This window comes from Convolutriloba macropyga, chromosome 10, assembly GCF_964194025.1.
Source record: "Convolutriloba macropyga chromosome 10, txConMacr16.3, whole genome shotgun sequence".
NCBI classification, from domain to species: domain Eukaryota; kingdom Metazoa; phylum Xenacoelomorpha; order Acoela; family Convolutidae; genus Convolutriloba; species Convolutriloba macropyga.
The window spans coordinates 21,025,015-21,052,437 of NC_134477.1; the positions used below are offsets into that span (position 1 = coordinate 21,025,015).

General features: G+C 34.0%; 1 protein-coding gene across 2 annotated transcripts in view; it reads right to left on the reverse strand.

Moving 5' to 3' along the window:
- The window catches only part of LOC142348818 (ADP-ribosylation factor GTPase-activating protein 1-like), a 112,473-nt gene that overhangs the window by 42,757 nt on the left and 42,293 nt on the right, over nt 1–27,423 (reverse strand). Inside the window, exons 6-8 of one of the 2 annotated variants that reach the window (XM_075400340.1) lie at nt 25,814–25,919; nt 13,380–13,586; nt 12,772–12,783 (exon numbers count right to left, since the gene is read on the reverse strand). In XM_075400340.1, coding sequence (XP_075256455.1) covers nt 12,772–12,783; nt 13,380–13,586; nt 25,814–25,919 — 325 coding nt within the window. The remainder of the gene's footprint in view (nt 1–12,771; nt 12,784–13,379; nt 13,587–25,813; nt 25,920–27,423) is intronic. The other variant, XM_075400341.1, reaches the window with a different exon arrangement.

Here is a 27,423-nt window from a genome sequence, read left to right on the forward strand (position 1 = left end):
GAGAAACCTGAAAAATGACAAATTTTCAAAATCTTGAAAAAATGGCAAGTTAATTGCTATAACTTGTGATATCAAAATGATGAAAACTATCCCACAACCAATAAAAAATTTTCGGTAACATATCAAATCCTATAGGACGTTTCCTGGCAACGGGAGTTGGAAAAACTTAAAAAGTAGCAATATATATTGGAAAAATAAGTGTTTACCAAAATATTGCTAAGATTCGTGATAATAAAAACTTGAAAACCCTTCCATTTCCACCAGAAACTATGCAGTAGCCTATTAACAAATCCTAGAGGAATTTATTTGACACCTAAGACTGAAACACCTAAAAAAATGACAAAGCTTGAAATAAAAACTTTCGAAAAATTTGTAAAATTTAGTATAAATTTGCGTGTTTATGCTTGGAGTAACAAAACATATAGCTCTTCAAATGGTCATAAAAAGTTATCTTGCCCTGCAAAAACCTTTATCAATCTTACAAACTTCAATTTTAGACTGGCTCAACAAAAATTCGAAAAATGACGAAAAACGCTTCACCACTCTAAAGCACTTGAAGGTCAACTAAACTCGGCTAAGGGCCTCTAATGAAACTTGATGCCCGTTGAGCTTTACCTGTTTATCCCGTTTTGAAAGCTCAAAGTCTTGAAAAAAGGTGTGCAGACATCTTACAAAAATAAAAAAAGACAGAGCACCAATACAGTCCAATTCTCTGATTGTAAAAAGCAAAAGCACCGCAATATAGCTCCGCTCAGCTTACAGCTTCGCAGCTATAAAAATAATTCGTCATAAGGGTCTTAGAAACTTAGAGCTCCGCAATTAACACTGCGACCCAAAATACCAAGAAGAGTAATCCCAATAAAATTCTGAGAAACCAACCTGAAATATTCAAAACACTCCATTTTTTGTTTTGGCCGTTTTGTTTTGGACGAGGATATAGGTCTATCCAGTCGCATATAATATAAATGAAATAAAAACAAACTGTTGAAAATCAATCATGAGGTAAGGATTTCTATAATTCAAAAAAATAAAAACAAATTGGACAAAAAACACCAGAAACGGATGTTTTGAAGCAAATTTGAAGCAAATTTTTGAAGCAAATTTTTGAAGCAAATTTATTTCACTTTATAAAGAAGTGTTAAATGCATAAACTATTAAAATCAAGTTATCAAACACACTGAGTTTTTACTCACTTTCGCTTTTTAGGTCAAAACTCTGTTTGATCAAGTACTACTTCCGGTTGAAAAACAAAAAAAATTCCAGGAAACAATTCGAATTCGCGAAATGGCTAAATTAACCTTAAACGTTTTCAATCTGTTCAAGTACACATACAGACGTAAATCGTTTTTTAATGCAATAGAGACAATACAATTGCTCACACGACTTTAGACAAGCCAAGATGGGCGCACAAAAATCTCCCATATTTGGGAGTGATCGAAAAATTTCAAGGGATTGCAAAAATTTTCAATTTATTGTTTTTCAAATTTCAAGGAAAAATAATGATTTGTAATAGAGAACACGTATGCAAATTATAACAGAAATTCCCTAGACGAGTTACGGTAAAATTAATCTACCAGGAAAACTTGAAAACCCTTCCATTTCCACTAGAAACTATGCAGTAGCCTATTAACAAATCCTAGAGGAATTTATTTGACACCTAAGACTGAAAAACCTAAAAAAATGACAAAGATTGAAAAAAAAACTTTCGAAAAATTTGTAAAATTTAGTATAAATTTGCGTGTTTATGCTTGGAGTAACAAAACATATAGCTCTTCAAATGGTCATAAAAAGTTATCTTGCCCTGCAAAAACCTTTATCAATCTTACAAACCTCAATTTTAGACTGGCTCAACAAAATTTCGAAAAATGACGAAAAAGGCTTCACCACTCTGAAGCACTTGAAGGTCAACTAAACTCGGCTAAGGGCCTCTAATTAAACTTGATGCCGGTTGAGCTTTACCTGTTTATCCCGTTTTGAAAGCTCAAAGTCTTGAAAAAAGGTGTGCAGACATCTTACAAAAATAAAAAAAGACAGAGCACCAATACAATCCAATTCTCTGATTGTAAAAAGCAAAAGCACCGCAATATAGCTCCGCTCAGCTTACAACTTCGCAGCTATAAAAATAATTCGTCATAAGGGTCTTAGAAACGTAGAACTCCGCAATTAAAACTGCGACCCAAAATACCACGAAGAGTAATCCCAATAAAATTCTGAGAAACCAAACTGAAATATTCAAAACACTCCATTTTTTGTTTTGGCCGTTTTGTTTTGGACGAAGATATACGTCTATCCAGTCGCATATAATATAAATGAAATAAAATCAAACTGTTGAAAATCAATCATGAGGTAAGGATTTCTATAATTCAAAAAAATAAAAACAACTTGGACAAAAAACGCCAGAAACGGATTAGATTGTGTACAATTTTTGAAGCAAAATTATTTTACTTTAAAAAGAAGTGTTAAATGCATAAACTATTAATATCAAGTTATCAAACACACTGAGTTTTTACTCACTTTCGCTTTTTAGGTCAAATCGCTGTTTGATCAAGTACTACTTCCGGTTAAAAAACAAAAAAAAATTCCAGGAAAGAATTCGAATTCGCGAAATGGTTAAATTAACCTTAAACGTTTTCAATCTGTTCAAGTACACATACAGACGTAAATCGTTTTTTAATGCAATAGAGACAATACAATTGCTCACACGACTTTAGACAAGCCAAGATGGGCGCACAAAAATCTCCCATATTTGGGAGTGATCGAAAAAATTCAAGGGATTGCAAAAAATTTCAATTTATTGTTTTTCAAATTTCAAGGAAAAATAATGATTTGTAATAGAGAACACGTATGCAAATTATAACAGAAATTCCCTAGACGAGTTACGGTAAAATTAATCTACCAGCAAAACTTGAAAACCCTTCCATTTCCACTAGAAACTATGCAGTAGCCTATTAACAAATCCTAGAGGAATTTATTTGACACCTAAGACTGAAAAACCTAAAAAATTGACAAAGATTGAAAAAAAAACATTCGAAAAATTTGTAAAATTTAGTATAAATTTGCGTGTTTATGCTTGGAGTAACAAAACATATAGCTCTTCAAATGGTCATAAAAAGTTATCTTGCCCTGCAAAAACCTTTATCAATCTTACAAACCTCAATTTTAGACTGGCTCAAGAAAAATTCGAAAAATGACGAAAAACGCTTCACCACTCTAAAGCACTTGAAAGTCAACTAAACTCGGCTAAGGGCCTCTAAAGAAACTTGATGCCCGTTGAGCTTCACCTGTTTATCCCGTTTTGAAAGCTCAAAGTCTTGAAAAAAGGTGTGCAGACATCTTACAAAAATAAAAAAAGACAGAGCACCAATACAATCCAACTCTCTGATTGTAAAAAGCAAAAGCACAGCAATATAGCTCCGCTCAGCTTACAGCTTCGCAGCTATAAAAATAATTCGTCATAAGGGTCTTAGAAACTTAGAGCTCCGCAATTAACACTGCGACCCGAAATACCACGAAGAGTAATCCCAATAAAATTCTGAGAAACCAAACTGAAATATTCAAAACACTCCATTTTTTGTTTTGGCCGTTTTGTTTTGGACGAAGATATACGTCTATCCAGTCGCATATAATATAAATGAAATAAAATCAAACTGTTGAAAACCAATCATGAGGTAAGGATTTCTATAATTCAAAAAAATAAAAACAAATTGGACAAAAAACACCAGAAACGGATTAGAATGTGTACAATTTTTCAAGCAAAATTATTTCACTTTAAAAAGAAGTGTTAAATGCATAAACTATTAAAATCAAGCTATCAAACACACTGAGTTTTTACTCACTTTCGCTTTTTAGGTCAAAACTCTGTTTGATCAAGTACTACTTCCGGTTAAAAAACAAAAAAAATTACAGGAAACAATTCGAATTCGCGAAATGGCTAAATTAACCTTAAACGTTTTCAATCTGTTCAAGTACACATACAGACGTAAATCGTTTTTTAATGCAATAGAGACAATACAATTGCTCACACGACTTTAGACAAGCCAAGATGGGCGCACAAAAATCTCCCATATTTGGGAGTGATCGAAAAATTTCAAGGGATTGCAAAAATTTTCAATTTATTGTTTTTCAAATTTCAAGGAAAAATAATGATTTGTAATAGAGAACACGTATGAAAATTATAACAGAAATTCCCTAGAGGAGTTACGGTAAAATTAATCTACCAGCAAAACTTAAAAACCCTTCCATTTCCACTAGAAACTATGCAGTAGCCTATTAACAAATCCTAGAGGAATTTATTTGACACCTAAGACTGAAAAACCTAAAAAAAACTGACAAAGATTGAAAAAAAAATTTTCGAAAAATTTGTAAAATTTAGTATAAAATTGCGTGTTTATGCTTGGAGTAACAATACATATAGCTCTTCGAATGGTCATAAAAATTTATCTTGCCCTGCAAAAACCTTTATCAATCTTACAAACCTCAATTTTAGACTGGCTCAACAAAAAATCGAAAAATGACGAAAAACGCTTTACCACTCTAAAGCACTTGAAGGTCAACTAAACTCGGCTAAGGGCCTCTAATGAAACTTGATGCCCGTTGAGCTTTACCTGTTTATCCCGTTTTGAAAGCTCAAGGTCTTGAAAAACGGTGTGCAGACATCTTACAAAAATAAAAAAAGACAGAGCACCAATACAATCCAATTCTCTGATTGTAAAAAGCAAAAGCACCGCAATATAGCTCCGCTCAGCTTACAGCTTCGCAGCTATAAAAATATTTCGTCATAAGGGTCTTAGAAACTTAGAACTCCGCAATTAACACAGCGACCCAAAATACCACGAAGAGTAATCCCAATAAAATTCTGAGAAACCAAACTGAAATATTCAGAACACTCCATTTTTTGTTTTGGCCGTTTTGTTTTGGACGAAGATATACGTCTATCCAGTCGCATATAATATAAATGAAATAAAATCAAACTGTTGAAAATCAATCATGAGGTAAAGATTTCTATAATTCAAAAAAATAAAAACAAATTGGACAAAAAACGCCAGAAACGGATTAGAATGTGTACAATTTTTGAAGCAAAATTATTTCACTTTAAAAAGAAGTGTTAAATGCATAAACTATTAAAATCAAGTTATCAAACACACTGAGTTTTTACTCACTTTCGCTTTTTAGGTCAAAACGCTGTTTCATCAAGTACTACTTCCAGTTAAAAAACAAAAGAAAATTCAGGGAAACAATTCGAATTCGCGAAATGGTTAAATTAACCTTAAACGTTTTCAATCTGTTCAAGTACACATACAGACGTAAATCGTTTTTTAATGCAATAGAGACAATACAATTGCTCACACGACTTTAGACAAGCCAAGATGGGCGCACAAAAATCTCCCATATTTGGGAGTGATCGAAAAAATTCAAGGGATTGCAAAAATTTTCAACTTATTGTTTTTCAAATTTCAAGGAAAAACAATGATTTGTAATAGAGAACACGTATTCAAATTATAACAGAAATTCCTTAGACGAGTTACGGTAAAATTAATCTACCAGCAAAACTTGAAAACCCTTCCATTTCCACTAGAAACTATGCAGTAGCCTATTAACAAATCCTAGAGGAATTTATTTGACACCTAAGACTGAAAAACCTAAAAAATGACAAAGATTAAAACTTTCGAAAAATTTGTAAAATTTAGTATAAATTTGCGTGTTTATGCTTGGAGTAACAAAACATTTAGCTCTTCAAATGGTCATAAAAAGTTATCTTGCCCTGCAAAAACCTTTATCAATCTTACAAACCTCAATTTTAGACTGGCTCAACAAAAATTCGAAAAATGACGAAAAACGCTTCACCACTCTAAAGCACTTGAAGGTCAACTAAACTCGGCTAAGGGCCTCTAATGAAATTTGATGCCCGTTGAGCTTTACCTGTTTATCCCGTTTTGAAAGCTCAAAGTCTTGAAAAAAGGTGTGCAGACATCTTACAAAAATAAAAAAAGACAGAGCACCAATACAATCCAATTCTCTGATTGTAAAAAGCAAAAGCACCGCAATATAGCTCCGCTCAGCTTACAGCTTCGCAGCTATAAAAATAATTCGTCATAAGGGTCTTAGAAACTTAGAACTCCGAAATTAACACAGCGACCCAAAATACCACGAAGAGTAATCCCAATAAAATTCTGAGAAACCAAACTGAAATATTCAGAACACTCCATTTTTTGTTTTGGCCGTTTTGTTTTGGACGAAGATATACGTCTATCCAGTCGCATATAATATAAATAAAATCAAACTGTTGAAAATCAATCATGAGGTAAGGATTTCTATAATTCAAAAAAATAAAAACAACTTGGACAAAAAACGCCAGAAACGGATTAGATTGTGTACAATTTTTGAAGCAAAATTATTTTACTTTAAAAAGAAGTGTTAAATGCATAAACTATTAATATCAAGTTATCAAACACACTGAGTTTTTACTCACTTTCGCTTTTTAGGTCAAATCGCTGTTTGATCAAGTACTACTTCCGGTTAAAAAACAAAAAAAAATTCCAGGAAAGAATTCGAATTCGCGAAATGGTTAATTTAACCTTAAACGTTTTCAATCTGTTCAAGTACACATACAGACGTAAATCGTTTTTTAATGCAATAGAGACAATACAATTGCTCACACGACTTTAGACAAGCCAAGATGGGCGCACAAAAATCTCCCATATTTGGGAGTGATCGAAAAAATTCAAGGGATTGCAAAAAATTTCAATTTATTGTTTTTCAAATTTCAAGGAAAAATAATGTTTTGTAATAGAGAACACGTATTCAAATTATAACAGAAATTCTCTAGACGAGTAACGGTAAAATTAATCTACCAGCAAAAGTAAAAAAAACACTACAATGGGCCACTAAAAATTCAAAAACCTTCAATTACCATAAAACCTTTTTAAACACCTAGAGCATTTGAAACCTCTATTTTAAAAAACCTGAAAAAATATATTACAAAATAACTCAAGAAAAAATTTAATTAGCAGAAAAAATTGTCTGCTTAGCAAGTTTTCCATTCCTACATATCTCGCTCCGTTTGAAACAGGCATGAACAAACAACTGCTCCCTCTTTTCTCCGCTATTGCTTGTTTTCGAACTTGTTGGTCAAAATAACGCTTTCAGACCTTATTCACTCCATGAACTTCCAGTTTTCCTCGATTACTTAACAGAAACATAACCGACTAAACGTCGGAAGAATTGCCCTCGAACGACTAGTGGGAGCTCTAAGCAATTGCAGCCTGCTATAGTCGGGGCGGTGGGGATCTGAATGAGACTAAAAAGTTCAATAGTGTGCTTAAAATAACCACATTAGAGGTTATCATATACCACTATTAAGATTTAAAGTTTAAAAATGGCACCAGTTTCGGCGCACTTTTCATTTGACTTTTAGTATTAAATTGCCACCAATTGAGTTCAGCTGCTTGAAATTGTGATTGAGAGAGAATTTTAGATCACGCAAAACGCAAAAAGTCAAGAGCGTAAAAGTCACTCGAAAAGTCAAAATTGTCAAGCAAAAATTTTGCATAGAAAAGACACACACGTTTACAATAATTGAACTTCGTTCAAGAGCAATTAAAAACAAACCAACTAGGTCGCATGAATTGCTTTTGAACACCAGGCGGGTCAATTTAATTTGGAGAATGTGTTCCTTAGAAGAGTTTTTATGAGGGCAAAAACGCCATCACGCGGGTTTGAACTACATACCTCAAGGACACCAGTCCAATATCTTAACCACTAGTCGAAAATGGCTTTGATTCTTTTTCGCTCACAATCGCTTTTATAGTAGCAACAAGATTTATTTCAGAAAAAGAACAACTTAGATCACTCAGCAATAACCGAACTCAAGCGTTAAGTCAATGAATGCTCAGGAACAAAAGCAAAAACAGTCAAGCAAACATTCCATAAAAAGACAATTAAACATACCCGAAAAATAGCCGACAACAATTTCCATAGGCCCAAATGGGATTCAAAAAAAGAATTATTTTTGTAAATAATTTTAAAGTGCTAATCATTTTGATATCCGTAGTCATATTTGCTAATGAGGGATGTAGAGGCTAGTATCAATACCAATAACTACAGGTGGTAACTAAGACTTATAAGAACAAAGTTCAAGTAGCGGGCATCTAAAATTGGGTTTCATGGGTTTACCGAGGGACTGCTGCTTACAAGAATTCTGAGCAGAGCTAGCGAAGACCACAACTAGCCTAAGGAAGTCCCGAATATTTCACGCAAAATGCCGAACAAGCTGCGAACGATGATAAAGCACAACAAATTTTCATTAACACAACGAATTAAAATTAAAAGGGCCCCTATAATAGCCTGCAGAGAAAATGGGGGCGGTTGTTAATGAACAAAACCCAGTAACATCGGACGAATTTCTCTCGAACGACAGGCAGAGAAATTTAATTTAATGGAGGTGATGCTTAAAAGTTCTTATGCTCGCAAAAATTCCGATTCCAGAGAGGTTCGCAACGGCAACCTCACCGATAACGATCTCACCTCTTAACCACTTATCTACAATGGCTTTGATTCTCGTTCTCTCAAAATCGGTTTTAAAATAGCAACAAACTTTAGTTCAGAATGAGACTTAAAAGCCGGCAAATTGTTAGAAAATATTCGCCGTTGACGCATATCGGGATCGAAACAGATAAAGAAAAGAGAGAAATTGGTAAGTCACGAGTCAAACGTGAAAACGATTATTTAAGTAAAACGAAAAATGCGATAAGAACGTAAAGCGAATTACACAAACATAGCCTGAAGAATTCCCGAAGCGACTCGAAGCGTCGGACCATTACAAAAAGCCTTACTTGCAGCCGAAACCAATACTTTTTGTCATAAAACAGTAGCTCTTTACCCGAACTGTTTACATCATCAGATTTGATTACACCCCTGTCGTATCAAGAAAGACATGTGCATTGACATTAATGGAACAAGTTAAAGTGAAAACAATTACATCATTCAGTAACACTAAGAAAAAGCCGCACATGTTCAAAACAACAACCTTGACCTTAAAAATATACCGGAAACTTGAGATAGCAAAATTTGATGTTATTAAAAACACTTGGTAACGTTGAAAAAAAAACAAAATTTTTTAAGACGGTCAAATACCTGAAAGCGAAAAAACTAATACGGCTAAAAATTGTCATGAAATAACTGATGATACTAATTTAAATAACATAGCTGGCAGATTGCCAGAAAATAGCCGCAATAGATTCGTAGATCGGCAGTCTAAAAAAACATTAAAAAAGACAGACCAAAAAACTTATCTTTTCATTGAAAGCTGATCTTACATTTTGATTAAAAATCTGTATAAGTTATTGCTGCCTCTATTAGCTGATCTCAAATAGCCTTCAGTTAGAGTGACACACACCCATTTGACCTTATCTCTTTGAATTAAAGTAAATAAAAGTCAATTTCAAAGTGAGGAAGTCATTTTTGAGAGTGAGGTAAGTCAAGTGTGACCAAAAAATTAATCACGCGCATGAACAAAAAACAAGCTCCACTAAGAGCGAAAAATGACGTCACACATGCAACTTAGTTGAAATTGCATGAACGAATGCACAAAAAGTGGCTGTGACGTCATATGGTCGTAACAAAAATCATGACGACGAAATAAAAAAAAACCAAGAGAAGGCCAATAATAGCCCCAGCTATCGCTGTGCGGCTATTAAAAACTATAACTACAACATCAACTCTAGGACCTACGACGTTATGAGGCATATATGAAAATATTTCAAAAAACCATTTAAAATCAGGACTCCCTCTTCGTTGTGGAGTCATATTAAATAAGAAAAAAATATTTTCTTCTCCCTTGTTGCAGATATAGACAAAATGGGTTTCAACTATTGCAGAATTAAGTTAATCATGAAAAAGACACAAGAAATAGAACATTAATCAAAGATAAAAATATGTTCAATTTCAAAACCGAGGCTGAAGCAATATTCGCAGCTAATTATCAGTCCAAATTTTCAAACGAATATTCAGCAAATTCTCAGTGCCACATTATTTTAAATGAAATCAATACGAAAATGAAAGTAAAATGGCTAAAGAAAAATATGAAAAAGACTAAAACCATTAGTTTTTTAAACAAATGATAAAGGCGGAGTGAAACATACCCAGCAGATTGCCGGAAAATAGCCGCCGTTGATTCCCATAACTCTATTGGGATTGAAAGAAAAGAAAATATCAACAAAAATTGATTTTTGTAAAAAAAAACATTTTTAAGTGCGATTCATTTTGATGTCATTTCGTAATTGAACATACTCCTGTCTCTCAGAGAGAGGCTACAGGGTCTAGTACCAATACCAACAAGCATTATAGATAGTAACTAAAACTTATGAGAACAAAGTTCAAGTACCGGGCATCTAAAAAGGGGCTTTATGGGTTTATCCCGTTTCTATTTCTGACTTTGATTTTTTTAATACTGACTCTCTTCATTTTGAATTGCTTTGCTGAGCAGCTGCTGTTTAAAAGGACTTTGAGTAGAATGACAGAAGAGTGAAACTAGCCTAGAGAAGTCAAAGATTCACGCAAAATGTCGCAAAAGCGGCAAAATGGGTAAAGCGAAAAAAAGTTCGACGAAGTAAAAAAAATAACCGCTATAATAGCCGGCTGAGGATGAAGATGAGGGCGGCTGAAGATGAGGGCGGCTATTAATAAAACTACAAAATCTAGTAGAATGATAAATATAGAATTTAGTGAACATGAACACGTTGAAAAAAAAAAACAAAACTAGTTCTTGATTTTTTAAGTTAAAAATGGAAATTGAAAAAGAACTATAGTAGAAAACAAATGCATTTCATATTTTCGCAATCGAGGTTTATAAAAATTAAAGAAAAATCTTCCACTACAGATAAAAAATATGCTTAAACAGATCAAGGATTCCAAACATTTTCCAAAAAAAAGTAAAAATTCTTTTTAAATGGTACTTATGAAAAAATGACTGAAATTCGCAAACTTGCCGTTAAAAACAGCTCAATTAAAAACAAAACAAAATTACGATGCCTGAAAGGCCACAGGAAGACCTTTTCTAGTACCTAAAATCAAAATCCAACAAAAATTAGGAAAAATTGAAAAACTGTTAAAACAGGATTAGCATGAGTACTATTTTTAAAAAAAACAAAAATATCTCATGTTATAAAGAGGCACTCAGTGCAACAAATATCCACAAGAAATATGCATTTCAAAAAGAAAGTCCGTTGAAAGATCCAAAATGAAGAAATAATGGCAAAATGAAGAAATAATGGCAAAAACCAAAAAACATAGCAAGCATTGAAAAATGTGCCCCCTTTCACAAATTATAAAGAACAGAATGGGGACAATGGGACAAAAAAAAAACGCTAAAAATGTTTATCTATATGCACTTTCGTCAAAAACTATTCTGTCAAATTCACTTTTCAAAAATGAAAACTCATTAAACGCAGCACATGATCAAAAACTTCTCCCGCTCAGAAAAAAATAGTTCACATGACAATTTTACTCAATTTTGCTTTTAGGTCAAAACGCCGTCTGAACGAATAGTACTTCCGGTAAAAAAAACCTCAAGAAAACCAATACACCTCTTCGAGTTGTAAACTAAAAAGGAACTAATAGCCGTCAATAAGCTAACGGCGGCTATTAATTATTCACAAAAGGAAGCAATCGAGCGTGAATAATTTACTAAAAAAAGAATATTCTAGTACAAAAGCGCAAAAAATTTTGCATAAAAGACACGCATTTACAATAATTGCTTCAAACTTGGTTTGAGAGCATTTGAACAACATAGCTGGCAGATCGCCAGAAAACAGTCACAATAGCTTCGCCTGCAGTCTCAAAAGATGGTAGAAACAGACCAAAAAAGAAACTTCTATTTATTAAATACTGAGAAATTAAATCTTGATTCAGAATCTGTTTAATATATTACTGCTTCTATATGTTGCTAATATATTAGCTGTCTTCAAAAAACCTTTAATAAGAGTGACACACTCACTGGACCTTATATCTTTGAATTAAAGGATAGAAAGTCAATTTCATGTGAAAGTCATTTTTGAGAGTGAGGAAAGTCACGCGACCAAAAACTTTATCACGCGAATGGACAAGAAACTCACTCCACTTAGAGTAAAAAAAAATGACGTCATGCACGCAACTCAATTGGAATTGCATGAACGAAAGAACGAAAAGCAGATTTGAAGTGATTGTGATTATCGCTTTGCGGCTATTAAAAATCATAACGCCTCTTCGAATAGTAAAAAGACCACCGGACTGTTATAATTGCTACAAATTTCTCTTGAGAGCAATTAAAAACTGCTGAATAAAAAAAACTCCGTTCTGCTTCACTTTTTGATACATTAAAACTGAATTGAATCGTCTCAAAGAACTCAGAATACTCATTCAGATCTTAATCTACAGACAGTTGTTGTTTGATGATCGTTCTGTGACATTTAAGATATCCATTTGTGTTTCCTATAAAAAATCAATCAATTCAACTGCGTGTGATACTAAAAATCATGCATCGCGATCTTTTGTGCTACGTGCATTACGGCCGCTATTAAATGCAGTTCTACAATTACATGTTGTACATGCATAGTTGGGGCTTGCTTCAAAATACTTACAGAACCCTTTGAACAAAAGATGAAATTTAGTAATTGTTAATGACTACCACACCGAGGCTGTCAGAGATTGATCAAACAACACAGTCTGGGGACTTGAAATAATTAGTCACAAGTTTCAAAGTTTGAGTTTAAAAAATAAGAGTAAAGAACTGCTGACCTTGGACTGAACCTGTAAGAAGCAACAGCCACAATTATATTAATACAAAAACCATTCAAATATACAGATGCCGCAATTGATGCAACAAAACTTTCGCAACTTCTAACCCGAAACCCGTCCTGCTAATCACAGTAGTATACGATAGAGTTGTGTATCTGTATAATGGGGACCGTGATCTGTTAAGTGTCCCCCCCCCATTTTGAACCGATTATCTAGGGGCACTATTTACAAGGGATGGCCCTTTATACAGACACATGACTACCATATACTACTACTAACCAGCACCGTCAAATTTTGCGTTCGCGAATCAAAAATTTTTGTTGTCGATAAGATTTTCATTTACAGTAGGCGACAACGAAATACATCAATAACCTATAATTAATTTCAGTTTGTCAACCAGCTCTCATCCAGACACCCATCATCTTAAACAAATTTCTCAAATCATTAAAATCGATAAGCTCAATTGCCAATTATTAAATGTTAATAAAAAAAACTACAATCATTTTACCTTGTGTACTGTTTTTTTTACACAGCAACTAACTACATAAAACACAAATTTAACTGGGGGTCATAAACTGCAGGTGGGCAAGGGCATATCCACAATTTACCTTTGTGGCAAAAGATGCAGCCCCGGTGCCCAGGTCAGAGAAGAGAGTGCCCTGGTTGTACTTGGAATGTGTGGGTTTGATGATGTTCTCGTTCATACTCGTGCCCAGCTGCCCGGCACCCTTCTTGGCGGCTGAACCCAGTTTGAATGCTCCGTCTTTGGCTACACTTCCCCACTTGTACGCACCCGTGGAAAAGGCGCTCCAACCCTACAACAAATACAAATACAAATACAAATACAAAGTATTCGACGCAACCGACTAGCGTAGAAAATTTTGCTCAAAGGAATAGGATGTCAATTGAAGAGGGTCAGGTATTCTGGCCCCAATTGCTATTCAAGTTCATTGATGTCAGGACAATTTACCCAATTCCATTATACCCAATGCCATCTTACCCAACCTGCCATTTTACCCAATGCCAACTTACCCAATTTACCCTATTGCTAAATTAACCAGAACGACCATTTAGCCGACTATAAAATAAATGGCCCGTGGGATTTGATATGAAACTATCACAACCGAACATGGGATTAGCCGACTATATAATTAAATGGCTTGTGGGACTTGACATGAAACTATCACAACAGAACATGGGATTACAATGTCCACAAATATTAAAACTCATCATTGAAATAGCGACTGCTAATTTGTAATCGGATAGTTGAACGAAAAGATCAAAGAGCATTGGGTAAGTTGGTATTGGGTAAAACGGCAGGTTGGGTAAAATGTCGTAGGGTAATTATGGCAATGGGTAAAATGGCATTGGTAAATTGTCATGTAACCGAGTTAATTATAGACCACTAAACAAGTAGGCTCGGTAATGTACATTCGCATATAAAGTTCCCAGCCCACTCATCCACAATTTTGGCATAAATGCACCAAATGAGGAACCGATATAAAACCCCAAAAAATTCAAGTATCCAGAAAAAAAATGTAAATGAACAAAAAGATCGCCTCCAACGCAAAAAACTCAGCGGAGTAAAATTATACCGCATAAAATTGATGAGATCAGCCATTATTAAGACAGCGAGTCAAGACGAACAACTAAATCAAAAAACAATAACAACAAACATTAATTTTATCAAAAACTTTATGTCCATTTCGAAAAATAAACTTATTAACAAGGTCAAAATAGCGTCAGATAAAACTGAAACTAAAAAAACAACGTGTACTTCACCAGAAGAGATATGGGACCACTCCATAAGGCTCGGTAACAATTAGACAAAAAAACATCCAAATTAAAAAATTGCTTTTATTTTTAAAAACAATTAACTTCAAAGTAATGAGAAACATTAGAAAGCAAATGAAAACATCCAATATTTCATGATCACATACGCCTCTATAGGAGGACATTAAGACCTGTCATTATTCAAATTTTATGCGGTTACAAAAAAAACAACAAATAGACAACAAACAAAATTTTAATTAAAACTTACGAGATAACGTTTTCGAAGCCGTATAGCCATAATCTGCCCCTCAAAATATGTTCAAATGAGCCTTCCTCGAACGCCAATAAGGTGGCATTTGACCTCTCATTAATGACAATAGGTAACAAGAGGAAAAAACAAGGGCAAATTAAGTGACACTTTTCTATTTTCCGAAAACAATTACTTTCAGTCATGAAAGCCATTAGCTAAAAAATGAAAAAAATAATTAGCTCCGTTTAACCGTCCAAAGGAGGCGCTTGAGACTTGCAATCATTCAGAATATGGCTTACGTCCACAAAAAGAACGTCAAATATAGACAAAAATTAGTTTAGTTTACTTTTTTTGCAAAAAAACCTGCGTCGAAGCCAGCAAATTCATAACGAATTCTTTAGAAAACATTTCATTTCGTACACTTGCATCTTCCCAGGACAACAATAATGTCATATGCGACCTGCAATTAACAAGACTAGGTAACAAATAGACAAAAAAAAAACAAAAATGCGAAATTAAGTGTTTATTTTTTAATTTTGAAAACAATTGTTTTGAAAGTGATGAAAACCATCAGCTATCTACTAAAATTAGAATATGGGCTCATAGTGCCGAAGCCGTTAAAACCATAATCTATGACATTAAATGCTTTTACAAGTTCAATTGTGCCTGATTTTGAACGCCAAAAATGTAATATGTGAACCGTCAATAATGTGACAATGTGACAAAACGAGAAAAAACGTGAAAAATGGGCCAATGCCTAAATATAAAAAAGTGAAATCTAGTAGTATCAAAGCCAGAACACCATAACTTAACGCGTAAAATCGCAATAAAAGTTAAATTTTAATTCAGTATAAAGAGGAAGAAGAAGCATTCTTTCTTTGCTGACACTAAGCTACAAGTTGACCAAATTAAGAAAAAAAGTTGCAAAGTTCAATAAGCCAGTTTATTTAAAAATCAAATAGTTTTGAAAGGCACCACTACCAAAAGCTTTCGAGTAAAAAACAAGATACATTAATTTCCAACTCCTTAGGAAGCCAGCTGTACATGTCATCAGTGAGCTTTGATTTGAATTGTTCTGATCTTGAATTAACATAAAATGATCGAAATTTTCTTTGAGAAAGACCGACTGACAACAGTCTGAACTATTTTTGGATTGTAACACTCAAATATTGGACCAAAAGTAGCCTAGCTATTGCTGTTCGTCCATTAAGAACACTTAATTTTTTCGAAAGTTACAGATATAGCAAATTTGTTAAAAAAATCAAAAATAAATGCTGCGTTTTTGATAATTATTGAGAAAAGTTAGGCAAAAACGGCAAAACGTTAACTTCAGAGCACTCTTAATGGAAGTGGAAGAAGGACTAACTCCCTTTGACGCTCACAAAGATTGTGTTAGTTGATTAGAAAGGCTTAATTTTGAAGAATTTAGGCAAAATTTTAGCCAAAAAAGTATCAAAATAGTCAAAAACATTTTGTCATTGAAAATCAAATCAATAACACTATTTTAAACAATTTTAACAAATTTTAGCAAAATTGATTAAAATTTAGGCAAAAGGACCGGAAAATCCTATTAAAAAAACGCAAAACAGTCAATATTCAAAACAAGTTCGAACCTCGATAACTCGCTCTAGAATACGAAATATTAAAAAAGCTTTAAATTCCATATTCTACGTTGGACGGGCTTTTTAATGATACCACTACCTACGACTCTGTACGATGAATACATCTATCGGTAAAAATTGACTGAACAAAAAACCATCTGCCGTCTTTTTTCTTGTGTCCGTTTTTGTTTGGTATATAACTTGATAACCGCTTCCTGATTGTCCTCGAGGGCTTTAAAAAATGTCTTTTTCGCTTTCAGAGGCTTCCAAGATATGTTTGGCATAGGTATTCGAAACTAAATGAGGTGGAAGTTGGAGAGCTAATAACGCTCTAGAATATTTTTGAATATCAATTTTCTTTGTTGACTTCTGTGTGTTATACAAAAAAGTTAACGCTTTTAAGCCAAGTGGTTGGTTATCAATATGAATGATACCACCTGGATCTTCAATGTATACCGTGAGGGATTCTAATATCTTGTTGGGAAAGATTTTGCTCTTCCGATCTTGCTTTTCTCTATCACTCCCAAATCTCTCATTTTTGACTGAAACGTTGTAGTTGTACTTTTTTGACAATAGGTTCAATTTCACTGTCATCATTCATGGGCTCCTCTTTTGCTCATAATCTGTTTCAACATTTATGCTGGGTTCTGTCTGGACTGCTCCATCCTCTTTCACTTTTTTCCGGTTTTTGTAACATGCTTCTTTGAATGAGACAATTGCGTGGCTTTCTGTTTGTAGACAAGATTATCAAAAATTTCACTTTTTGCCGGTTGTGTTGACATGAACATTCCTTTGGGAATTAAAATAAATTCTTCGGTATGCATTATCACTTCCTTAGATGAAGGTGACACGGGAGAATAACACCTTTTAAAAGAACCGTGTTTTTAGCAAAAATCTGCCTTTCATTTTTTAAACTTGTTTGATTAGATAAAGATTAGATTGATTAGATAAGTTTTTTAAATGAATTTTAATGACCTTGTATTAATGTTTTCTTGACGGCAACGTTACCGTTGACAACATTAAGCAAACACTCGCAGAGAAAGTTAATAAAATTATTTGGTGCCGACTTGCTTAGTTCTTTTGATTTTATGTCCGATGTCTAACATTTGCCGCAGCACACAAAGCTCTTTCTCTCTCATTACCCAAATTGGTTATAACAGCTTTAGCTGGGGGAAGATAAAAAACGGATGGTCCTGGTGGAACAACATTGGAGCAGTAATGTAAAACGTCGGATGTTTTTGTATCCAGATCGATCAGTAAATGACCAAAGGGTTTTTTGGTTGCTAGCTCGTAGCTATCTTTCAAAAATTGTGTGTTATTCAGCTGTCGACCAATTAATCCAATCTGTTGAATGTCACGGGGTGTTTTAAATAAAATGATGTGTGTTGTATTAAGATCAATAGTTCGTGACCATTTACTTTGTTGAAATAAATTGTACGTAAATTACACTAATGTTTTTGTGGCGTCCTGCTGTAGCTAATTTCGAAACATCTTTGTCATTGAAATTTATTTGCTTGAATCGTCAAACACCAACAGACAGTTTTTGAGCTCCGATACCGAAGCTTGAAAATTTGGTAAACTGTATATTTAATTTTGCCTCTAGTGACTTAAATTTGGGTTGTTCATGTTGGTAGAAATATAAAATCGAGAGGAACTTTGGAGAAAAAGTGTTTTCGAGCAACATTCTGAAAATGAGCTCTGTTTTTCCAAAACATGACGGACCGCAAACGGCCGCAAACCAAAATGTAGACTCTTCACATTCAAGCTGAAAAAACGCCAGTTTTACCAGAGAAACAATTATGAGAAAAATTATAATGAAAACTTGAGTAAAATAAACAACTTCCAATCGTGGTATCCTTGAATTACAAAACCTCCATGATCGTCTTTCATGGTGATTATCATCAAACAATAAGTCAGTTATTGCCCCGCCCGTATCTAACTGATCCTCTGCTTTGCTGATTTCACAATAAGTTTTTAAAAAGAGGTAAATTTGGTTATTTCATCATAAATTTCATAAGGTACAAATTGAGAATTTTGATTATCACTGATAAAAGTAATGGTGTAGTTAGCATTTACTCTGTCAGTTTTGTCTCTGAAAACAATTGATTGTACATTGTACTTTTCAATTCTTTGTCTTATTTCAGCTGGAAGACTCTTATCGGTCAGTGACATCAGAACTGGTACTGCACGCTTAGGCATAGGTAAAGGGGTTAGTTTCAGCTTTCGCATTTTCTCTTCCAAAGACATGTTACAAATGAAAGTACTCCAAAAGCGAAAAGCATTTCTTGAAGGCTATTTCAGCTCCAGTACAGACAATTTGCTGTTTCCTCAGTACAGTTTGACCACGACTGTCAACTTTTTCCTCTTTGCCAAATGTAACTGTCAATTGATTTTCACCCGCTATATAACTGGTGCGGCTTTCTCGGACGGTCGATTCATTCGTTAGCCACAAGTAAAAAGTCTTTGATAATAAAACGACTTTTTATGGCGAAAGCCTTCAAAATCAAGAACTGGTCGTGATTTCAACATTCTAGCAAACTGCTTTTAAATTGCTTTTAAAAGTTTTTACATACAGACAGAACGCAACTCCTGTCACTTGACCAAGGTACTCGTTTGTCACTGGACAGGGTAGGACATACGAATAGCCTGGTCCTTTTTTCACTATATTCAAAGACAAAGCCTGAAGCGTCGTGAAGTATAGCATGCAACCTCAAAATTTTGTATGACTTGAAATATAAGTCCAAAGAAGAATTATCAATACGAATCAGTCCACCATAGGGTCTCATTTTCACAGCAATATCCAAATCAAGGTCAGGGTCCAAGTACTGACATGTTGCCAAGAAATAAAAACCTTTCACCGTATTGAGAATAATTCTTTTTCAATTCCTTGTAAATTTCGTGAACAGCTTTCAAATCAACCGTCGCTAGGGTTGTCAAGACGCAAAAATGAGTTTCAAGGCGGTCTAATCCCCTTAATCCCTTTCCGTCTAGGATAACCCCCTATTATCCCATGTTTAAGTATCGTAGGATAACCCCACCCCCTCTCTCTCTTTCTCTCTGGAGACAATATTTACTTACTACTAAAATATTTTAAAATGTCAATTATTCACTCCAATTCAAAAGTAATTTGAAAAACAAAACAGAAGATAAATCGCTCCTTCACTGCCATTACAACTCCAGCATGATGAAGATCACCACTCTAATTTGACCTCTCAATGACTTTAAAAGCGGGGAAAAAAGTTTGAACAGATCTTAAAAACAGTCGAAAGAAGTCCGGAAACGACTAGAAGCAGAAAATTGACCATCCTCACCTACCTAATGCACATCCTGCATAATTATACAACGTAAAAAAACAGAATTAACTGACATTAATAAAATCTGAAGCTTCGACTACAAAAACCTATGCCAAAAAACATTTATTACAGATAGTTTGCAACAAAAAATTACCAATTGACAATCTAACAAAATGGGCTCAAAGACTAAACCGAGGAGAGGACGACAGAAAAAAATGAAAATATTCTCTACAAAACACTCGAACAAAATTCTCTGCAAAAAGCCAATTCAAAAACATTATTCTCGGGAATATTATCACTACATCTTATCCCAGATCGGCCACCTAAGCAAAAGGGAAGAAAAAACTGGAAAAAAAAGAAAACTGTATTTAATTTATATCAGCGAAAACTGCCAGGTCTAGCCTTCAAGTGTCACTTCGTACAAGCAAAACCTATAGAATAGCTCTTAATTAAGATGGGACCGAGAAAAACTAGAGCAATAAAAAATCAGACAAAATAAGCAAAAACATAAAGAACATAAAATTACAAACAACACATTTGGCAATCAGAGAACTTCTTTTTCCCAAGATTTAGCGTTTCATTTAGATTGAGTGTGATCACAAAATAAACAACTATGTTAAATGAATACCTTTATAAGCAATAGCTAAAAACTGAAACGATTATTTCGATTGATTTAAGCAATCTTAGTAAACGATGAAACGTGTCATTAAGCAGACTAAAGGATAAGACAGCAAAAGCACAACTATTTTTAATCAATGGCATTGAAAGACCAACTAAAAAAAGCTAGACACGGCCAAAAATGCTTCCAAAAAACACCTTCCATTAAAAAAGTTAAAAATTGCTCTGAATAAGCCGCACTTGATCAAAAAATTTTACTTGCTTAGCAAAATTTTGTTCTCCAAAGCCTACTTTTTGTCAATCTCTCCGTCGAAAAACGACATGAACAGAACATAGCTGGCAGATTGCCAGAAAAAAGCCGCAATCGCTTTGTAGATCTGCAGTCTAAAAAACAGTAAAAATGACAGACCAAAAAAAGTTGTCTTTTCATTGAAGGCTGATACGTTATACTTTGATTAAATAAATGTATAAGTTTTCGCTGCCTCTATTAGCTGCTCTCAAATAACCTTCATTTAGAGTGACACACACGCATTTGACCTTATCTCTTGGAATTAAAGTAAATAAAAGTCAATTTCAAAGTGAGGAAGTCATTTTTGAGAGTGAGGTAAGTCATGTGTGACCAAAAATTTAATCACGCAAATGAACAAAAACTCGCTCAACTAAGAGCAAGAAATAACGTCACGCACGCACTCAGTTGAAATTGCATGAACGAAAGAACAAAAAGCAGATTTGAAGTGGTTGTGATGTCATAAGGTCGTAACAAAAATCTTGACGAAATAAAAAAACCAAGAGAAGGCCAATAATAGCCCCAGCTATCGCTGCGCGGCTATTAAAAAACAATCTCTCTTCCCTCTGCTGTTCACGTCGTTTAACCACTTGATCAACACACCCACTTTTTACAAGCACTTTTACATACTGGTTTAACACCAAAAAATTATGGACAAAAACATGGAATAGAAGGCAGAATTCAAACCAAAACTCGAGGTAGAAAATTGACCAACCTCACAAACCTAATGCATCTTCTACCTAACTACACTAAATATGTTGAAAAAACTTGTATAATACAATAAATAATAATTACTGAAGTTGCGATTCCAAAAAAACTAGGTCTTAGCAAAAGAACTTTTTAAATAGTTAGCTTGCAACAAAATGATACCAATTGAACGATAATCCAACAATATAAGTTCATTAGAAGAAAAAGCGGGCAAAGAACGCAGGACAAAATAAAAAAAATCTATTTAAAATTATGAAGAACAAACAACCTGAAAAATAAAAAAAATAGAACTTATTTCAGAGAAATGTGCCTCGTCTGGCTTCCAAGAGTCTGCAAATATTTTTCGGCAAAAAATTTAAATTATATCGTCTAGATTATTCACCCACACAACAATAGTAGGCAGAGAAACATTAAACAATTTAAAATTGCAAATAACCTGAAAACGAAAGAAATTTGTAGAACTAAGTCCACTTAAAAGTGCCTTGTCTAGCTTTCGAAAGTCAATTTATAGTAATAACAAAACATATAGAATGAGTCTGAATTAAGAATTGACCAAGAAAAACGACAGGGTGAAGCAAAAAATTAGGTAAAACATAACCGACTAACGTCGGGCGAATTGCTCTCAAACGACCGGCGAGCGGTTGGTTTCGTCAACAGCTAGCCACAGTTTATTGACCTCAGGGCACTACCTCTTTCTCCCGTTTCTGAAGACGAAAGTCAAATGGGTCAGACAAAAAATAGGCCAAGCGATAAATTGCATTAAGGACAAACAGGATTAATATATTAAAATAAAAATTAAATTATAAATTACTGATATTAAAATCTTGAAGAACATTCCATTACATCTATAAATTATGCAATAAAACATTATCAAACCCTAGAGGAAATTCCGTCTCTTGAGGCCAGAGAAACCTAAAAAAAGACAAAAAATTGCAAGCTTTGTTAAAAAAAATGCCAAAACTTGTGATATTAAAAAGTTGAAAATTACTCAATGGCCAACAAAAATTTTCCAGTAACCTATTATTAAACCCTAACGGAGGTTTTCTGACCCTTGAGGCTCAAAAAATCTGAATAATGAATATATCAAAAAATTGAAAAATGGCAAAAAATATCAAAAATATGCCATAATTCGTATAATACAATAAATAATAATTACTGAAGTTGCGATTCCGAAAAAACTAGGTCTTAGCAAAACAACTTTTAAAATAATTAGCTTGCAACAAAATGATACCAATTGAACGATAATCCAACAATATAAGTTCATTAAAAGAAAAAGCGGGCAAAGAACGCAGGACAAAATAAAAAAAATCTATTTAAAATTATGAAAAACAAACAACCTGAAAAATAAAAAAAAATAGAACTTATTTCAGAGAAATGTGCCTCGTCTGGCTTCCAAGAGTCTGCAAATATTTTTCGGCAAAAAATTTAAATCGTCTAGATTATTCACCCACACAACAATAGTAGGCAGAGAAACATTAAACAATTTAAAATTGCAAATAACCTGAAAACGAAATAAATTTGTAGAACTAATTCCACTTAAAAGTGCGTTGTCTAGCTTTCGAAAGTCAATTTATAGTAATAACAAAACATATAGAATGAGTCTGAATTAATTGACCAAGAAAAACGACAGGGTGAAGCAAAAAATTAGGTAAAACATAACCGACTAACGTCGGGCGAATTGCTCTCAAACGACCGGCGAGCGGTTGGTTTCGTCAACAGCTAGCCACAGTTTATTGACCTCAGGGCACTACCTCTTTCTCCCGTTTCTGAAGACGAAAGTCAAATGGGTCAGACAAAAAAAAGGCCAAGCGATAAATTGCATTAAGGACAAACAGGATTAATATATTAAAATAAAAATTAAATTATCAATTATTGATATTAAAATCTTGAAGAACATCCCATTACATCTATAAATTATGCAATAAATTATTATCAAACCCTAGAGGAAATTCCGTCTCTTGAGGCCAGAGAAACCTAAAAAAAGACAAAAAATTGCAAGCTTTGTTAAAAAAAAATGCCAAAACTTGTGATATTAAAAAGTTGAAAATTACTCAATGGCCAACAAAAATTTTCCAGTAACCTATTATCAAACCCTAACGGAGGTTTTCTGACCCTTGAGGCTCAAAAAATCTGAATAATGACTATATCAAAATATTGAAAAAAAAATGGCAAAAAATATCAAAAATATGCCATAATTCGTGACGTTAAAATCTTGCAAGACATTCCATTTAATCTAGAAATTATTCAGTAGCCTATTTTCAAACCCTAGAGGAGGTTCCTTGGCTCTTGAGGCTGATAAATTCTAAAAACTACAAAAATTTTCAAAGAAAGCTAAAAAAAAATTGCTAAAATTTGTAACATTAAAAAGTTGAAAAACTATTCCATTGCCAATAAAAAACTGTCAGTAACTTATTATCAAACCCCTTAGGATGTTTCCTAGCCCCTGGGTCTAGAAAGACCTGAATAAGGAGAAAAAATGTCAAAAAATTTGAAAAAATTGCACGTTTTGTCAAAAAGATGCTAAAATTCGTGATATTAAAATGTTGAAACTATTCCATTACAATTAGAAACAATGCAGTAACCTATTATTGAACCCTAGAGGAGGCTGTTTGACAACTAGGGCTGATATAAATCAAAAATGTCAAAAATTTTCAAAAAGCTTGAAAAAAATAGCAAAATGGTAAAAATTTGCGTTTTTAGCAAGCGGTTGTTCGTCAGTAGCTAGCCACGGGAGGGGGGAGGGGGGGGTCACCGGGGGTTGATTCGGGGGCATCGCTGGGGTAGGGGCATTAGCGCGGTGGGGGGGCAATAGGAGGGGGGGTCAACAGTGGGGGTGTCTTCAACCTCTAAGAACCGCCCTTCACACCATAAGTATAAGTCTCCAAAACAGTTTGAGCTGAAAAGCTCTAAGAGCACTTAAAGCCCGCTGGGCGCTACCTTTTATCCCGTTTTTGAGGACGAAAAGTCAAAAGCGTCAGACGAAAAATCGGTCAAGCGAAAAATCGCATAAAAATACCAACAGGACTAATATAATTGCTACAAACTTCGTTTGAGAGCAATTAATAACTGAAAGACATATCGGCAAAAAATCGCTCAAAACTCATTTGTTGAAGAAATAGCAGAAACTCAAAAAAGACCGCATAATTATCAAAACTGCTATAAAAAAACGAAAAATCTGACCAAATGACCGGAAATGCACCAAAAATTCAATTTTTTTCAAAAGAATTTCTAACATAGCCGGCAGATTGCCGGAATAGCTGCGAAAGAATAGACCTGCGTGCCATATAATAGAGATAGAAAGAGATACAGATCTAAATTGAAAAAAAATCGACGCCGCTCAAAAAGCTAGGTAAAAAAACATTCAGCGATAAATTGGTAAAGCTTGTTAAAATCATTCTACAGAAGCCTCTTATTAGGGACCTTTACTGGACATATGAGTTCCTTTGACCATAAACAAATTCTAATTAAACTTAAGTTTTAAAGTGCAAAAGTCATTTTATTGAGTGAGGTAAGTCACATATGATCAAAATCTAATCACGCAAATAACCTAAAAACTTTCGATAAAGCGAGTGAGAAATGACGTCACGCGCGCAAATGCCGTTAGTGAGAGAAAGAAGTCATTCAGAAAATTTGACTTTTTCAGCTTTGCTGTGTAAACAAATGTAAAACGAAAAAAGAGCGTCAGACGACGAAACAAAAAAACATAGCAGGACAAGTCCTGACGTACAATTCAAAGAATTTTCATTGACTAAACAGAAAAACTAGACATAGATTGGACTATGAGTGAATTGAGAAAACCATTTTTTAAAAAATCAGATTGAAAAAATAAGAAAAAAACAGAAAATCAAAGTCAAAATGCCGCATGTGAACAAAAAAACCACTAGCGAGAAATTAAAATTTAATTCGAACAAAAAAATTAGGCCTAGAATGAGCTGTGATTGGATAAGGAAAACCATTTACAAAAAAATCGATCCAAAAAATTGAAAAAACAGTAAAAATGGAAGTGAAATTGCCGTGAAAAGTGAAAAGCGAAAAATCACTAGCGAGAAAGCGAATTTTTGTTCAAACACCGTTTTCTCACTCTAATTTAAAATTAGAGCGAAAAAATTTACGCCGCAAAACCACTCGCTTTTTCGCTCCATTTCCTGTTTCGGCGTGACCAAAATCACTACTCCAATTTGACTTCAAAAATCATGAAAATGTGTGAACAGATCTTAAAAAAAAGACAGCGCCCCAATACAATTCAAATTCTTTGAATTGTAAAAAACCAAGAGCACCGCAATATAGCTACGCTCAGCTTACAGCTTCGCAGCTATAAAAAGAAAACTTTCAGTATTTGAAGTCTATATAGAGATTTAAAAAAATTCACATGTTGCTCTGGGATGCCTCACAAAGCTGAAAACGGGCTGACAAAAAACATTAAGCCTGGCAAAACGTGGGACTACTATATAGTTCATAAATCTACAGAAAAATGCGGAGAATAAGGATGAAACTAGAAAACTTTGTCTCTTACAGAGTAAAGTGAATTTGTGACTCCATCCAGTTGACTGGGTTGAGGCTCTCTCTGGACTGTATTGCCAAACCCCACATACTTGCCACCTTGACTAGGGGGGATATCACTGAAACATCACATCAGCATCAACATAGTGGCAAAAAACCATCAAGGTGTATATCCCAACTTGGATTACGCGTTAAAGAACATAGCTGTTACATTACCAGAAAATAGCCGCGATAGCTTAGTAGATCTAGTCGAAAAAAGAAAAATTTGGCGTCTTTCAGACCTTTTGGTGTCCTTTCAGATGCTATTTTGTATGTATGATAGTATCTAAGAACGATTTATTATTTTCATAGAGAGGAAGACAATTTTGAGAGCGGTAACTCACGTGTGACCAACAATTCAACAAGAATGAACAAAAAACTAGATCCACTAAGAGTGAAAAATTGACGTCACGCACGCAATTCAGTCAACATTGCGGAACAAAAAGCAGATTTGAAGGGATCATGACGTCATATGGTCGAAAAAAAATTGACAAAATAAAAATCCTTGCAGGACAAGTCCTGAATAACTATCCAAATAACTAAATGAAACCAAATATTCGACTACAAATCACATCAGAGGATAAAATTTCGAAGAATACAAAAACATAACATAGCCGGCAGATTGCCGGAAAATAGGCGCCGTTGACGGGCTTGATGCACATCATCAGGATTGAAACCGACAAAGATAAATTGACCGAATTTTCCATTTTTTTAGTATCAAAAAGTGTTCTAAGTTGGAGCGCAGTTTCAGTTGGATACCAAAACTATACTTAATTCAGATCCTAAACTGAAAGCTAATAGGATTAATACCAATATCAGCTAGCAAACACTCTAATGAACTTTGATAACCTAATTCTCAATGATTTAATGACCGGGCTTTATCCGTTGATTCCTTCTCTTTTGATTTTGATCTTTCGACTTTGACAGTATTCACCACATTGCGTATTTGAATGCGTGAAAAAATTTATATCCATTCAGTTGAAACAGTGAGTGAAGTAAGTCAGAAGTCAAACGTGAAAATCAAGTAAAACGAAAAACGTGATCAGAAGGTAAAGCGAATTAAAACATAGGAGGGCAAGTTCTGAGTTACAATACAAAGAATCGATTTAACTTTGACCTGACATGAAAATAAGCCGTGTTAGATGTGTAATGAGAACAATTAGTTTGACACCATTGAGATTCAGTTTCACCACAAGAACAAAAACAAGCAAGACTAAAAAATCAGATCTATTTTAAAGACAAGGTCAAAATCAAAAAACGACTTCTGAGAACTCCTGCAACCAGTTAAATTCCCTTGTTTCTCAAGGATCAACTGATGTAACCTGTCATTATTGAGGTTAAGTGATAAAACAGCAATAAGTTCATTAAATACTCGCAAAAACCAAAAATGCACTAATAGTTTTTTTGAAAACGGAAAGCGTATAAGTCAAAGAAAAAAATAGCTATCAATTGAAAAGATTTGAAATAAAAAGAAAAGCTTTTCAAGACACCAATGAAAACGGTCAACAATGCGACGAACATATAAGATAAAAGTAAACAAACAAAAACTCGGAAAACTCAAAAATTCTATAATATTTCTTAAAA